This window comes from Lacerta agilis, chromosome 8, assembly GCF_009819535.1.
Source record: "Lacerta agilis isolate rLacAgi1 chromosome 8, rLacAgi1.pri, whole genome shotgun sequence".
Taxonomy (NCBI): Eukaryota; Metazoa; Chordata; class Lepidosauria; order Squamata; family Lacertidae; genus Lacerta; species Lacerta agilis.
Window position 1 is genome coordinate 52,648,835 of NC_046319.1, and position 15,323 is coordinate 52,664,157.

The following is a 15,323-nucleotide window of genomic DNA, read 5'->3' on the forward strand; positions in this document are numbered from 1 at the left end:
AGTTTTAGGGAAGAGACTCAGGCAGGAGGGAGCACCTCAGTTAAGCAATGCAGGATGGGTGGGGCCTGGGAGCTGCTGGGATCCTCTGGAAGCTCCATCAGCATTTCCAGAGAAGGGGTCCTGGAGCAGAGAAATAACTGAAGGCAGCTTGTTTTAGAAGTGCCGCCGCTGTCCCTGCACTATGGACCAGGCCAGTTGAGCCAACTTTTGCCAGGACCTCCACCAGATACTTGCAGAACCAGCCTGCGGGGGGGCAATGGTTTAACCCCATGTACTTCTCACAGAACCGTACTTGTGATTCCTGTATGGTAGGGGGGTGGGCTACATGACGCTTGGTGTCCCGTCAAACTCTGCAGGTTCTATGATTCTATGAAGCATGAAGGCAAAGTCAGGCCACCTCTCCATCCCTTGTGTACAGGAAGAACTATGAGATTTTCCTGCGTTAACTACCAGGGTAACAGGGCTGTAATTGTTTTTTCCATGAGGTTGCCCCAGCCAGCATTCCTCAGGGATCATGGGAGCTGCAGTCTTGTAACGTCTGGTGGACCTCAGGTTCTCCACCTCTGGCCTAGAAGAATGCCACCACCCCTAAAGGTAAAAGTAAAGGTAAAGGGACCCTTGACCATTAGGTCCAGTCGCAGACGACACTGGTGTTGTGGCGCTCATCTCACTTTATTGGCCGAGGGAGCCTACACCTTTCCAAATAACTACTAGCCCATGATGGCCTCTCCTCAGAATCCAGGAGCCATGGGAGAGGAGCAGGAGGGGAACAGCAGTGTCATGTTGACATCGCTCAGTGGCCTTGTGTCTTCCCAGTGACCAGGGGCAAGGAGAAGTGGGGGAAGTGGCCCATCTTCCCATCATAAGATCCTGCTGGATCAGGCTAACGGCCCATCTAGTCCAGCATCCTGTTCTCACAGTGGCCAACCAGATGCCCCCCAAAAAGGAAACCCGCAAGCAGGATTCAGGCACAAGAGCAACACTCTCCCCTCCTGTGGTTTCCAGAAGCTGGCATTCCAAAGCATTGCTGCTTCCAACTGTAGGGGCAGAGCATAGTCCCCCCCCCCCATACCTGTAGGCCTCTCTCCGCTTTCCCAAGCCACAACTCCTCTCTTCCCACTGAGCTCTGGAAACGGCTCTCAGGCAGCCACCGCCACCAGGAGGATGAAAAGCTCAAGAGCTGCAGCAAGAGCAGCCAGCACCATCTCCTCCACCACCACCAGCACCACGGGCGAGTTCAGGCTGGAAGAGAAGCCAGTTCCTCCTCGGGGCCTCTTTGACAGCAGTGGGAGTTTGTTGGCGAAACACAGGATGAGAAAGACGAGTTGCGGAGCAGATCTCGGCTCCAGCAAGACGGGTTTGAGAAGTCCTGGGCCTCTGCCAAGGAGGCCCTTGCAACACGCACATCTCAGAGGCAAGAACGAAGCAGAGGGAAACTGCTGGGATCCTGGCGTGGAAACAGCACTGGCAACACCCTCAGAGAAGCCACTGACAGATGCCTGAGACGCAGCTTTTCCATCCCATAAGTGATTAATCGCCACGTCACAAAATGAGGTGGGGGGAGGGATGTGTGTGTGTCTAAGGGTGTCTGTTTTTCACTGTGTGCACTGAGATTCACATATCCGTAGTGGGAAATCTCCTCTTGTTTCCCTTCACGTATTCCTTCGAAGTGCATACTAAGTTAAGCCACGTGGAATCCAGTTAGGTGCTCTCCAAATACAGGGGGCCCTCTGGATATGAATGTAATTTGTTCCGGGGGTCCGTGCGCACCCCGAAAAATCTGTATCCAGAGGCACCACTTCTGCGCACATGCGTGGCGTGATAGAGCGCTTCTGCGCATGCGCGAGCAGTGAAGCCTGGAAAAATACTTCTGGGTTTTGCCACTTTCGCAACCCTTGAAGTTTACGTTACTCGAGAGTAGCATAACCTGAGGATCTACTGTATGGAGAGGATGCAAAGGCACCTGGTGACTTAATTGTCTCTTTCTACAATTATTTATTTATTTATTTATTTATTTGAATTGATATGCTGCTATGTCATATCTATCTATCTATCTACAGTATATCTATCTATCTATCACAGGCATAGGCAACCTAAGGCCCATGGGCTGGAAGCGGCCCATGGGGGTCGTTTAACCGGCCCATGGACCCCCGCTGCCTGCTCAGTCGGCTCCCGTGCGCTGCGCTAAACTGGTGTGGAGCAGAGTGGGGACCGCCTTCCATGACGCTGGGCTGTTTCCCATTGGCTGCAGGAAGCTCCTCCAGCCAATGGGAAGCTGCGCACGCCTCCTCCGTGCCAAAAGGAGTGCTGGAAATGGCGTTTGTGTATGCGTGCGTGCGTGCACGCACACACATACACACTGGCCCACCATGGTGTCTGCAGGATCGCAAACTGGCCCATGCCCCAAAAACATTGCCGACCCCTGATCTATCATCTATCTATCTATCTATCTATCTATCTATCTATCTATCTCAAAGCAGTTTACAGCCATAAACCATTAAAACCATACATTAAAAACCATAAAAGGTTGAAAGAGTTAAGAACCAACCTCAGTTAACCATTGCGGAAGGATGTGTTCCGAATTGCCTGCATAGGCCTGGCAGAATAGAAAGTTTTCAGGCAAGTGTTTTATTTGCACATTGACAAGCAGATGGTTAAAAAGTAGAGGCGAGTGGGACACCTCTTACAGGCAGAGACCCATTTCCCAGGGATCTAACACACAACAACGCTGGACATTTAGGAAGCAAATCCTTAACACTGAGTGACTTTGGGCCAGTTACTGCCTCTCAGCCTAACCAATGCCACAGGGTTGTTGGGATTAAATGAGATGGGGCAGAGCCAAGTGCGCCGCCTTCAGCTCCTGGGGCAGGGGGAGGTGGAATATAAATGCGGTAAGTAAATCAATAAATGAGGGGACTGGAGGAACCCGCAAGTCTTGCTCTACAGATCAATATTTTTAACCATGCAGCTGCTGGAGCATAGCAGGGAGGGAAGGTAACACCTTGGTGGTGCCTCCCAAGGATAGATCCCCTGTTTCTTATTCCCTCTCAGCCCCATATATTGTGCCCAAAGATCCCAGCCATGTGGGCCTGCAGTACTTAAGGTTCCCTCATGTGGGACCACAGCATGAAAGGCACGGGTCACTCAAGCAGAACTGAAAAATAGGCTGCAGGCTTGTATTAATATATCATTTTTTTTAAATTGCATTTTATCATTTTGTGTGAGAGCTTCCCAGAGAACAATGCTATCAGTGTGGGAGGATGTGCAGCCAAAATGGTGCACGCATGGTGGCTAGACAGTCAGAAACAGAGGCAATGGAACCATGGAGGGGACCACGCATAGAGGGGCTCTAGGACGTCACACCCGCAAACATGGTGGCAGGAGAAAGAAAATGCATTAATCCCTATCTCTTCCTTCCTGCACTCACTCTTTTCCTACCTGCAATGGCGGAATGGACTGTGGATACCTGTGGCATTTTAAGGATTGTTGCTTGCCTGGTTTTCATCTTTTGGATCCTGGCAAGACCTTTGATGTTAGTAAACTTTGTTTACTAAACAGTCTGAGAGTGGCATTTTTTAAAACATAAAACAGGGAGAAGATAATCCAAGTCTGCCTAAAGCATCCTTGGATATCACAATTGTTCCAGAAGGTTATGCAACCTTGTCCTAATAGCACCCAGAGGTAAGCCGCACATGGATGGTGGTTTTTAACTCTGCTGAAATAGATGTTTGTATTCTCACACAAGTGAGAAAGAGGAAGTATAATTACTAAATAAAATATCCTCTCCTACTCATCTAAATCCATCCAACAATTGGGTGTCCTTATATACAGTAAAAAAACAGAGTTGCAAACTCTGAGGCAGGAAGGACTGATATCCTAGCTCCATGAGCCTGGCTTGGTCAAATGTTCTCTCAGCTTGATGCCTGCTTGGCTTATTGAGAGAGTCTGCACATACCTGTACAAAGGGAAAACTACCTGCAAAGCCACAGAAGGAGTTCATGGTTGATCTGAGATGTTCATCTGAGCCCCCAGCTCATCATGCTCCTGGCTCAGTTTCCACACAACGGCACTGTGAGGAGCAAGACAAAGACGTTGTTGCCGTTCCCCCAACAAATCTGAGTTGTACTTCCTAGGAGGAATAAAAGAGAGAGAGGATTGTGTGAATTGTTACTGTGGCACACACACACCCTTGCATGAATCCAACTGGTAAGATGATCAAGAAAAGCACCAATTCCACAGTGGCATGTATGGACAAACCAATTCCCCATGTTCAGAATGGTTGGGCAGTGGAGGGCGAGTGAAGTGCAATTTTAAGCAAGCATGGCAGTGAGTCCTCTACTCCCGAGCAAGCAACAGCCACCATCCCTTAGTGTCTGAAGGATTTGGAGCAAGCCACATAAGGCAACCAGACTTCATCAGACATACACACACACACACACATATGTATATATATATATACACACTGCCCTTCACCTGAAGATCGCAGGGTGGTTTACAATAAAATGCACAACACAGTAACAAACAAGAACAATACCCCCCTTTCCCTTGCATTTTACACCTCATGCCCAGGGCTCCTTTGTTGAGGGAGGACACCTTTGTGTGACAGACCATGGCATCTGATAGCCCATCATGGACATCATGGATGATGAGGCACCACTCTTCACCCTTCTCACCCTCCAGGTGATCTATGCGGGTTCTGAACTGTTTTTAAAGGGTTTAATAAAAGGGGAGGCCTTGTGTGCTTATGTAGTCCTTTTAAAAACTCTGCCATTCTCCCATTTCCTCAAAGATTCTCCACCATTCTGCATTCTAGCAGAGCCCCCTCTCTCTTTCCCCTCTCCTCTCTCCCAGCACTCTTTACTTAAAATAACATTTATACCCAATCTTTCTTTGCAGACAGATACTAGGCAGCTCAGAGGGAAACAACAATGCAAAGCCAGCAGCAGCAAAATCACCAATTCTGAAATCTATACTAAAAAATGCCCCAGAAACTGAACCATTTTTAAAAGCAAGGGACACACACACACACACACACAAAGCTAGAGCCAGCTATTGCTGAGCCCAGTTCTCCAAAGGACCTCCCCACTGCAGTGGGTTCACATGGAGATTTTTTTTTGTAAAAAACAAACAAACACCTGGGGACAAGAGGATCCCCCAAAGCCAGGGCAGCGGGTCCTCAGCACCAACTTCTGGAAGGACACAAAAGGGCACTGCCAGACTCATCCCAGGACCATCTCAGGAAGGAGTTTATAGGATGTCCTTGAAAATAAATAAATCCAAAAGTCCATTTCTGGCTTGTGGGATCTTTGCTTTGTTTCCCGCAAGCACCCCAAGATCTATTCATCGGCCTAAACCAAGTGCAAAAGACAAATGCTTTGCGTCAAAGCATCTCGAGCGCAGGAGCTTCGCCTGAGTGCCCAGAACTGAACACACCTCACAAGGCTGCAGCGCAAACCTCCACTCCAGGCTCGGCTCGCTCTCTCGGCAGCCAGGCTCGTTTTGCTGTTGAGCAATGCTGCCTGTCACCCTAACCTGCTTCTTGCCTCTCCTGCGGGAAGCAATGACAGATCTCGCCCCCCAACCTTTCGGGTTGCTCGTGCCTTTCCCCTCCTTCTACTTTAGAGGCTATATTCCTGAGCCCCCACGCCACACACACAGAAGCCGCTTCTTCGGTACTCAGTAGTGATCAAAAGAGCCTCTGAGCATGTGTAGAGTTCCCACGAGCCAACCGGTGCCTGGAGTCCTGCCGTGCCGGCCGAGAGCCACCCCCCAGGCCCTGTCCGCAGGCTGCAGCTGCCGACCGCGGCCCGCCCGGAGTTGCGTCCCCGAAGGCGGGCTGACTCGCGCTTGAGCTCCTGCTTTTAACCTCCGCGATAATTCGCTTCTGCAGAGCGAGACAAACGCTCCCCTCGCGCCCTCGCCCAAAGGCGAAGGCTGGCGCGAAGAAGCCGCTTGGCTGTCCTGTCCACGCCGCAGGCCACATTTTATCCGCAGAAGAAACCTGCGAGGTAGGCTAGGACCGAGAGGCAGTGCCCGGCCACTGAGCTTCATGGCTTGAGTGCACTCCTCTTGTTCGCCTCGCCTTCTTCCTTCTGGCTGCAGATCTAGCGTCGAACCGGAGCCGGCGCTGCCAGTAAGGCTCCGGAGCGGCGGAAAGGGACGCCCGCGGGCGTTCCTTCCAGGCGACTCGGCGCGAGCGACGCTCCGGTGAGATTCTCAGGCTAGTGCGGCGGCAGGAGTGGCGCTGAAGCCCTAAGACCCGCCGGAGCAGGCAGCCTGTTGCTGCCCCCGTCCCGCCCCCACCTGACCAACATGGCGGGGTCCAGCTCAGCTGCCCTCCTCGTCCCCTGTAAGCCGCGTTGGAGAGAAGCTGAGCACCACCCCCGTGGTTTCTGCCCCCGACCTCCGTGAGGCTCTCTCAAGCAATCGTCTTCCGCCTCTTCACGGGCGTGGAAACAGCTACAGAACGATAAAGTTGGGAGGAACTCAAAGGGTCGTCTTGTCCAGCCCCCTGCTATGCAGGAATCCCAGCACAGAATCTTTGCCCCAGCCGTTCGTGGGGAGTCTGCAGGCTTGTAAAGTCTGGGACTGGGAGGCATTGGAGCTGGGGGAGCGGGCGACTGGTGCCCCCCAGCCCAGCAGCCGTGAAGTATTTTGGCCAGCCACTAGCTTTCAGCTTAACCTACCCCTCAGGGTTGCTGTGAGGATGAAAAGGGAAAAGGAGGAGCACTGTCAACGACTTCAGCTTCTCGAAGGAAAACGGGTTATTAACCAATGCATACATAAACAAATATTGCTCTTTATTAACGCGGGAGGGGGGCTCTTTTCACTCCGAAGCTGGCAGGAAGCCAGCTGGTGACCCAGAGAATGAAGGTCTCATTCATACAACCGCTTATTAACTCACCAGTGACTCACGTGCCATCCTGTGCCCGTGAGGATGGACAGCCTGTGAGTCATTGGCCTCGGTGGCTCCTAAGGTGATACCGGTAGGGTGGTTCCATCGCATCCGTTCCTGCTGAGAAGCAGCACAAACACGATTTGCATAAGGTCAATAAACACATCCTGACGTGGCTGTAGGCTGCGGGGGAGGGGGGCCCGCAAGGGCCAACGATAGGGCGCGGGGAGGGCATCTCATCCCACCCTCCTTGTGAGCAAGAAACAAAAACTAGTTAGACCCCCAACCCTGGAGGAGGGTGACTAGGCTTCTGAGATGATGGGAGCCCCCACCCGCCCCCACCTCTCCAACCGCTTGGCCTAGTTTTGCCCAACAAGCATTTCTGCCTGTGTCCTGCTGCTGCCGTCTGGGGAGAGTGTGAAAGTTGCAGGGGGAGGGGGGTGACTGCGCGCTGCTCTAAACTGTTTGAGGAAAGGGTGGGATCCCTTTTAATTTTTATTTGTTATTGATTGGTTGGTTGATTGATTGATTGATTGCATTTACATCCCACATTTCTCTCTCTCCAATGAGTGCAAGGTGGCAAACACATTTCTCCCCCTTCTCATTTATTCCGCAAAACAACCACCTTGTGAGGTAGTCAAAATAAAATTAAAAATTAAAAAATTCCTTCCAGTAGCACCTTAGAGACCAACTAAGTTTGTTCTTGGTATGTGTGCATGCACACTTCTTCAGATACACTGAAGAAGTTGGTCTCTAAAGTGCTACTGGAAGGAATTTTTTTATTTTTTATTTTGTTTTGACTATGGCAGACCAACACGGCTACCTACCTGCACCTGCGAGGTAGGTTAGGCTGAGAGGTGGCGACTGGCCCGCCAAGGACACCCAGTGAGCGTCATAGCCGAGTAGGGATTTTAACCCTGGTCTCTTCCAGGTCCTAGTCCAACACTACCCACTACACAACACTGCCCGGTTTTTAGATGGGGATCACCTTGATGCTGGAACTTAGTTCTCCCGGCGCTGCCCGTTCCGTGCTGGGAAGCCCCAATGTGGTGACCTGCGGGCAGGAGCGCCCCTCTCCCCTCTCCTAGGGCCAACTCCTAAATAAAGTTCCCAATGGAAAACGCCCGGAGGAGCCCGGAGTGCTAACCCCCGATCCGGCAGGTGGGCACTGGAAAGCGAAGGGTCGAATAAAACCTGAAACGTTAGTGTCCCCTCCAGCTTCCTGAGTGGCAGTGATGCGAAGGAAGGGCTGAGCTCCATAAAGGTGGTCCAAGGCGAGTCTCTGCCCCGCTCAGCATGCGGAGCGCGCACATGGAGTGGCTCAGAAGCCCAGCACACCCTCATAAAAGCAGCTCGGAGGATCGTCTCATCCCCACGGCGTCCCCCATTCTACAAGGGGAGTTCGGGGAGGAAGGGAACCTCTGCAACACACGAGCCCCTTATCCCATCTTATCGAACCCAGAACCATCAGACAACTATGTCATCCCTTTCTAGAAACAAGTGACAGGAGAGAGAATTGTAGAGTTGGAAGGGACCGCAAAGGTCATCTAGTCCAACCCCGCGCAATGCAGGAATCGCAACTAATGATTCTATGAGAGATGGCAATCCAACCTCTGCTTACAAACCTCCAATGAGGCAGAGCCCACCACCTTCCGAAGGAGTCCGTTCCTCTGCCGAGCATCTCTTACGGTCAGAAAGTTCTTCCTAATGTTAAGTTGGAATCTCCTTTCTTGTCATTTGAATCCATTGGTTGCTAGTGCCTCGGATTTAGGCTTCTGTCAGCAAGCTTTGGAGAGTAACGGCCCACCACCCAGAGCAACCAAACCCGCTCTGGTAAGCTCAAACTCCTGCTTCACAGAGGAAGCCGTGCGCGGCAGAGCTGTGGAAACAGACATCAGCATTAGGAATGCGGACAAGGGGGCGAAACTAGGCACTCACCCAGCGCTGTGGCCTCAGGGCGTTCCAGGTCCCACTGCGGAGACAATTCCCGGAGAACCAGACATGCCTGAGAGAAGGGCATCGAGAGCGTTGGGCTTGCTCCCCTTCGGCCTCGCTCCGGAGCAGAGAGGCTCTCTCAGCCTCTCGCAGGCACGTTCGCTCCAAATTGGAGAGGAAGGTACACCCCGCTCAGTCCGGCAGTTTTGCCAAATCGTGGGCCCTACAGCTGTTAAGGGGCCGTCACAAAAGCGGGGCGATCTCTTCCTCACCCCCGAAACTCTTTTTCCCCCCCTTCCCCCACGCGAGACCCTCAGGCCCGAAAAGGAGAGAGAAGCTGGGCAACGACGCGAGAAAACCCCCAGCCACGAGTCTGAGATAGGACCCGTCTGGAGGGACTGGAGTGCGTCCTTCCCCTCAAAAAAAGGCCCTAGTGCCAACCCCAGCCAGCAGACTCACCGGGGCAGCGGCGGAGCAGGGGGAACCGGCGCCCGAGTTCCGGGAGGCTCCGCAGACGCGGCGCGATTGCTAGGGCGCCGGCGACCCCGGGCTGACTGGCTGGCTGGCTCTCGCGTCGCGTCCCGTCCCGTCCAGCAGGTGCTGCCGCCTCCGCGGCCGCGCCGCTCCCCCCACGCGCTGAGTGGCTGAGCAGCGCGCCCGGCGCGCCTTCCCGCTCCAATCACGGCCGGCGCCGGCAGACGGGGCGGGGGCGTCTCCCTTCGCCGGGGGCGCCCTATGGAGGTGCGGTGCGGGCTGCCAGTCGCGGGTGGCGGAGCCAATGGGGCGCGCGTGGGGGAGTGGCCGCGCGTGGGGCCGAGCCGGGACTCTAAAGCGCGTCCCCCCGCCGAGGGGGCCCCAGTGAGAGGCGCGCTGCGCGGGCCAGCCGACGACCCGACCCCACGCGGAAGCAGCTGCCGCCATGGCCACCACCACGGCGCAGTACCTGCCGCGCGGCAGCCCCCTCCTGGCCGTGCCCACGCCGGACGCCGAGCGCCTTCACCAGGGCCCCACGTACCGCGAGGTGCAGAAGATGATGCACCACGAGTACCTACAGGGCCTGGCCGCCACGCCGGGGCACCCCATCGGCAGCCTCCCGCACCATCAGTGGCTGCCAGGCGCCACTGGAGACTGGGGCGGCGGCGGCGGGGGGACCCACTTGGAGCATGCCAAAGGGGGCGGCGCGGGCCCGCGAGGAGACCTCGACGGCTTCCACTCGCGCTCGCACCTGGTGCACCAGCAAGCGGGCGGAGGCGGAGGCGGCGGCGGAGCGCACTGGGGGCAGGGGGGCCCCGCGCATCACCTGGGCGGCTGCCCCTCGGCCATGTCCCCGACGGCCGCCGGTGGGCACCAGGCGCTGCTCTACTCTCAGGCGGCCTACACGGGGCTGAACGGGATGCTGGGCCCGCAGGCACCGGCCTTGCACCTGCCCCATGGCCACGCGCCCCACGGCGGTCACCACCAGCACCATCCGCACCAGCACGAGGAGGCTGAGGCGGCGCACCTGGAAGGCTCCCCGCCGCACCTGGGTCACGCGGGGGGCCACGAGCCGGGGTCGGCGGCGTCGGACGAGGAGGCGCCCAGCTCGGACGACCTGGAGCAGTTCGCCAAGCAGTTTAAACAGCGGCGCATTAAGCTGGGCTTCACGCAGGCCGACGTGGGGCTGGCGCTGGGCACCCTGTACGGCAACGTCTTCTCGCAGACGACCATCTGCCGCTTCGAGGCGCTGCAGCTGAGCTTCAAGAACATGTGCAAGCTGAAGCCGCTCCTCAACAAGTGGCTGGAGGAGACCGACTCCAGCACGGGCAGCCCGGCCAGTCTGGACAAGATCGCGGCGCAGGGCCGCAAGCGCAAGAAGCGCACCTCCATCGAGGTGGGCGTCAAGGGCGCGCTCGAGAGCCACTTCCTCAAATGCCCCAAGCCCTCGGCTCACGAGATCACCTCGCTGGCCGACACGCTCCAGCTGGAGAAGGAGGTGGTACGCGTCTGGTTCTGCAACCGGCGGCAGAAGGAGAAGCGCATGACGCCCGTCGCCGCACCGCACGCGCCTGCCATGGACCAGGACCTTTACGCGCAGGGCGCCGACGCCTCGCCGACGCTCCAGCACCACCACCAGCACCCGCACACGCTCCAGAGCCCCGGGCAATGACTCGGCCCGGGCGGGGACGGCTCCCGAGGACTGGACTGGCCTGCCTGGGACTGGCTGCGGGACCTGCCCGCAGGGCCAACGGACTGCGCCCTCGGGGGCCGGCCGAGAGAGCCCCCGGCGCGGCCCTAGGACGGACAGATGGCCGAGCCGCCCCGCCCGACGACGACGACGACGCCGGACCGGGCAAGCAGCAGCAGAGCGCGCAGAGGCGCGTTAATTTATTCCTACGCCTGCTGGCGATCGACTCTCTTTCTAATTTAAAGTCTCTGTATTTATTTGAAACTCCACCGACCGAACCTGGAGCAGCAGCAACAACAGCAACAGCCTTATGGCCGGCGGGAGAGACGCGAGAGGCCCAAGGTTTGAGCTGGATGCGGTTTCTTCTTTCGGGGGGCGGGGGCGGAGGGGCGCAACCTCTATTGCCAGCCGGGCGGTGTCTGGGAGAGGCCGCCTGGGCTCCCCAAAGCGACCCACAAGGGACTCGGCGCTCGCTTCCACTTTGCCCCTTGAATCCGGCAGGCGCGGAGGTTGAGGGACCGGGTCCAAACTGCCAGCCCCCGACTCCCGCCCTGGCCCGCTGTGACTTCCCTTTGCTGGCACGCTAGGCCCGCCCCGGAGCCGGGCGCCCGGGGCCCGTCTGTTGTGCCGGGTCCGCCTCTGTATCATCCTGCTCCGTTTTTATTTATGTTACAGCCAATATTTTATTACTCGCATAAAACATTTATCCAGGAACCCGCCTCGTGTCATTTTCTTTTTTGTCCCCATCAGCACCGGGAAAGAGGAGGAGGAGGAAGGTAGGTAGGGCAGGACAGGGCAGGGCAAGGCGCGAGGCAGCTTCCAAGGCGGCGGTGGAAACTCTGGACTCAGGCAGGATTAAGGCGCAGGGGCCCCAGAGACGGCTCTCGCTTCCCGCAGCCCCTTAGGTTTTCTCCCCCCCCCCCCACTGCCTTAAATCTCCCTCCAACGGTGGAGAAATTCTCCAGTGTCCCCGCTGAGACCCAGCGCCGGCCCCATCAGGCCTACAGGAAGCGGCGGCGACCCCAGTCGGGCCGTGCGTTTGGCTCTCTCGGTTTCCCCAGAAAACGGTATTCTCCGGTCCTCCAGGGTTGCTGGAGAAAGGGTCCGCTGCTCTTTGAATGCCCCCGAGGGCTCCTCAACTTCACTGGGAGACAGCCATGGGCTGCCTGGCTTCCCTAGCCGGTCCCGCTCGAGCGGGCAGAGCCGGACCGTACAGAGGCGCTCGCCGGCCGGGTCAGGGCCGCTCACCTGCCTGCCTGGTCTCCGCTTCCCAACGGAGGCCCCTTTTTCCGTCCTCGAAGTGCAGAGAGCCCTTAGGAGCTTGTCGGGACGAAGCCGGCCGGGGAAGGCTAGTTCAGTTCGGGCTTGCCAACCAGGTTGCGAAAAAGTCAGTGGAATGCGAGGCGACATTTTTTTGTTTTGTTTTGTTTTCCTGCTGTGACCTCTCGGTCCAGCTTTGTAGTCCTTGCGGAAAAGTTCTTTCTGGAGGGTTTTGAACGCTTCCTTTTCAGCGGCTGCCGCAGGGGGCGAGAAATCCTGCCCCCAGGGGCCGTATCCTTTGTTATGTAGGAGCCTGGACCGATTTGGAATCCCCGCAGGGCAATAATTCACGAAGTTAAAACAATCTAGCAAACACTTTTAAGACAACAGCCTTTGAAAAAAAGTTCTTAGATTATACAGTGAACTAATTGAAACTGGGTGGTGAACTTTCAAACTGGCGGTTAGCTCATTTTATTTAGGACAATGCTATAGATGCCTGCGTGAGTTCAGTGAAGCATGGGCACAGAGAAGGGTAAGTAGGATCGCAGCCGTTTGAGTGCGCTTCTATGACACCTTATCCGCTCATCTCTGCAAGGTGGCGCTTGTAAAACGAGGAGCCCACAGTGTTCTGAGCCCGATCCAAGAGAAAGTTCTCCTTGCCTGAGCCTCACTGAAATGAAAGGGCGACCCAGAGGGCGGGGAGGAAAGCAGACAGACCCCCTCCTCCCCAGCTTAGGCCATCTGTCTGTTGGTTCCCCTGAATTCTGCTGCGCCACACGCAGCTCCAAAATTCGCCATTGTCTCCTGGTGACGCCGCTGCCTGGGTCACTTTCTAGGATAATCCGCCTGCTCCCGCTTGATGCAAATGAACACATTTCAGAGTAGAGGAGAAAACATGCATTTGGAAATCTGCTTCCCTCTCTGGATTGCCTTTGTCTTCCTTTTGGTAATGCAAATGCCCAGGCGGAAATGAAAATGCAACTTAAAAGAAAGAAAAGAAAACCCCAGAAAAGTCAAGCTAGTTGTCAACCAGTCTAAGGAGACTCATTCAAAGTGTTTGTTTCGCTGCTGTATCTCCAGGTCAGGGAGAGTTTGCGGTGGAATCTGATAGCCCAAGTGGGGAAGAGTTTAAGGAGCATCATTTGGGGAAGATGGTAAGTCTTTTTGGAGTTAGTCAGTCGCATGGCCTTCCTCCTCCTCCCCGCTATTCACATATTGAAAATGCAGAATCCGAGGGGGAAACCAGAGGATCCGCAGCCCGCAAAGTCGGCTGTGAATTAGCCCAAGAAAGAGAAAGGTTGGAGAAGCAGTCCTGAGAAGCCGGTATGGGGCAGGAAGCCCCTCCCTCGCCCACCTCAAGCCAGCCTTAGGCCCTGCTGCTTTTTCCGTCCTTCAGTCTGCACCCCCCCCCCACCCCGCCGCCTTTCAGTCTTTCCAGGCCACCCAGGGAGTCCTTTTCCTCTCTTTTCTGTGCTGTCAAAGGTCGTTTTAAGACAACTTTTGTTTAGCCCTGAAATGGCATTTCGTGCGAAAGGCACGGCTCGACCAGGGTTGCTGCTGCTGCTGGGGGTGTCTTTTTTTGCTTGGGGGCTTTCTCTAAGCTGCCGGAAAGCTGCGCTGGAGGGACCCTCTTTTGAGGGAACCAGCAGCGCCCCCCGATGCGGGTCTCCGGCAGAGCCACTTTCTAGAGTTGTCTCTGCCCGGATGGGGCTTGCTGGTGGAAGGTGCTGAGCCCCACCACGCCGGTTGCTTTCTCCCCTCCCTGCGAAAAAGACGAGGCCCCTTTCCTTGCGTGAAAAAGAAGCCCTTTGCAAGAGGTGGGGGGCTAAGGGGACCCCGTCCAGCTTTTCTCCGCTAAGAAGTCAGAGGAAGGGACGTCTTGGTCGCTCTGCTTAGGTGAGCTGGAGAAGAAGGCCGGGAGTCTTCGCTTCCAGGCAGGGGCCTCCTCTTCCCTTTGCGAACGTGGGGGCAGCCTCTGGAGACGTGGGGGCCGGGGTGGCGAACCAACCCTTTGGGGAGCCTGTCGAAGCTGGTGTGGCGACCAAGCCCCATCGACTGGCGCCTTCCCCGTTTCCCTCATCAGGATCCTCCTTTGTTGGGGAGAAGAGCTGACCGCTCCAGCCCCTTCATTATCGGGGTCCCCCTCTCTTCTGTAACCCGAAGGCTTCTTCTGACGCAAATGGGGGCCACGCGAGAGCAGAGGGCGGCTCCCTTTGTCTCCACATCAGTCCCAACACCCCGCTTTTCTTTTTTCCAGGGGAAAGGGTCTTTCCTGTCCCCCTCCTCCCCCCCCTCCTCCGTGTTCTGGCCCATCGTGGAATTGAGCCCTGTCCCCGCCCATCTGCTCCCCCCACCACCACCACCACTGAGGCGCGTAAAGAACCGGCTGCTTCCTTATTGCCACCTTTCCAGAGAAAATGCGCAGGAGATCCTCTTTTGGCATCGTCGGCCAGTTGTGTGCCTGGTGGCCCTGTGAGCTGAATGACTTATGGAGCCGGCAGCTACCTCAGCTGTGGTGGGGTCTCATGGACTTTTCCAAAGGGCCCCTCGAGTGTGCGAAAGTTCATTGTCCCCCAGGGTCACGGGGGGGCGTTTTTGTGAAGACAGAGTGCCCCCTACCGCCTTGCAAAGGAAGCGCAGCAGAATACTAGGTTACTCTGGCAATTTGTGGGGCGTTGCGGGGGGCGGGGTGCTTCTGCTGGAAGCAGAATATAAATGAGTTGGTACAGTAAGTTCCATCAACTCACGAATGTTGATGAGACGGAAAGCAGGTTTCGGAGTGATGTGGAATTCTGGACACATAAGATGCCGCGGGAGGGGGGGCGACGTGGCTTTTTCTTAGGCAGCTGCTTCTGAGCGTGGGGAAGGGTAGCTCAGGCCACTGGTTTCCTGACCTTTGCTCTTGCCCGGCTGCTGTTAAGCAAGCCCCCCCCTTCATTGTCATGAGCCATTTTCATTTCAGATGTGCTCCAAAATCTTTACATTGTGAGAGGGGAGAGGGCAGAGAGGGATGGGAGGGGGCGCTCAATCCGTGGCAACCAAAAGACAGCACTAAGCCCCCTTCTCCTA

At 56.0% G+C, this 15,323-nt stretch overlaps 1 protein-coding gene and 1 long non-coding RNA gene across 2 annotated transcripts; one reads left to right on the forward strand and one right to left on the reverse strand.

Moving 5' to 3' along the window:
• Window positions 1–3,742: 3,742 nt before the first annotated feature.
• On the reverse strand, window positions 3,743–6,998 carry LOC117052193. The gene is made up of 2 exons (XR_004427227.1): window positions 6,905–6,998; window positions 3,743–4,129 (listed from the first exon to the last, which is right to left on the reverse strand). It is a non-coding gene; the product is annotated as an uncharacterized LOC117052193 (long non-coding RNA).
• Window positions 6,999–9,545: 2,547 nt separating this feature from the next.
• On the forward strand, window positions 9,546–11,708 carry POU3F1 (POU class 3 homeobox 1). The gene has a single exon (XM_033157472.1). The coding sequence runs from the start codon at window positions 9,750–9,752 to the stop codon at window positions 10,974–10,976; it is 1,227 nt and encodes a 408-aa protein (XP_033013363.1). The 5' UTR covers window positions 9,546–9,749; the 3' UTR covers window positions 10,977–11,708.
• The last annotated feature ends 3,615 nt before the right edge of the window (window positions 11,709–15,323 follow it).

What these genes read in the sequence shown, in the direction of transcription:
- POU3F1 (XM_033157472.1), top strand. Translation starts at nt 9,750, where the DNA reads ATGGCCACCACCACGGCGCAGTACCTGCCGCGCGGCAGCCCCCTCCTG.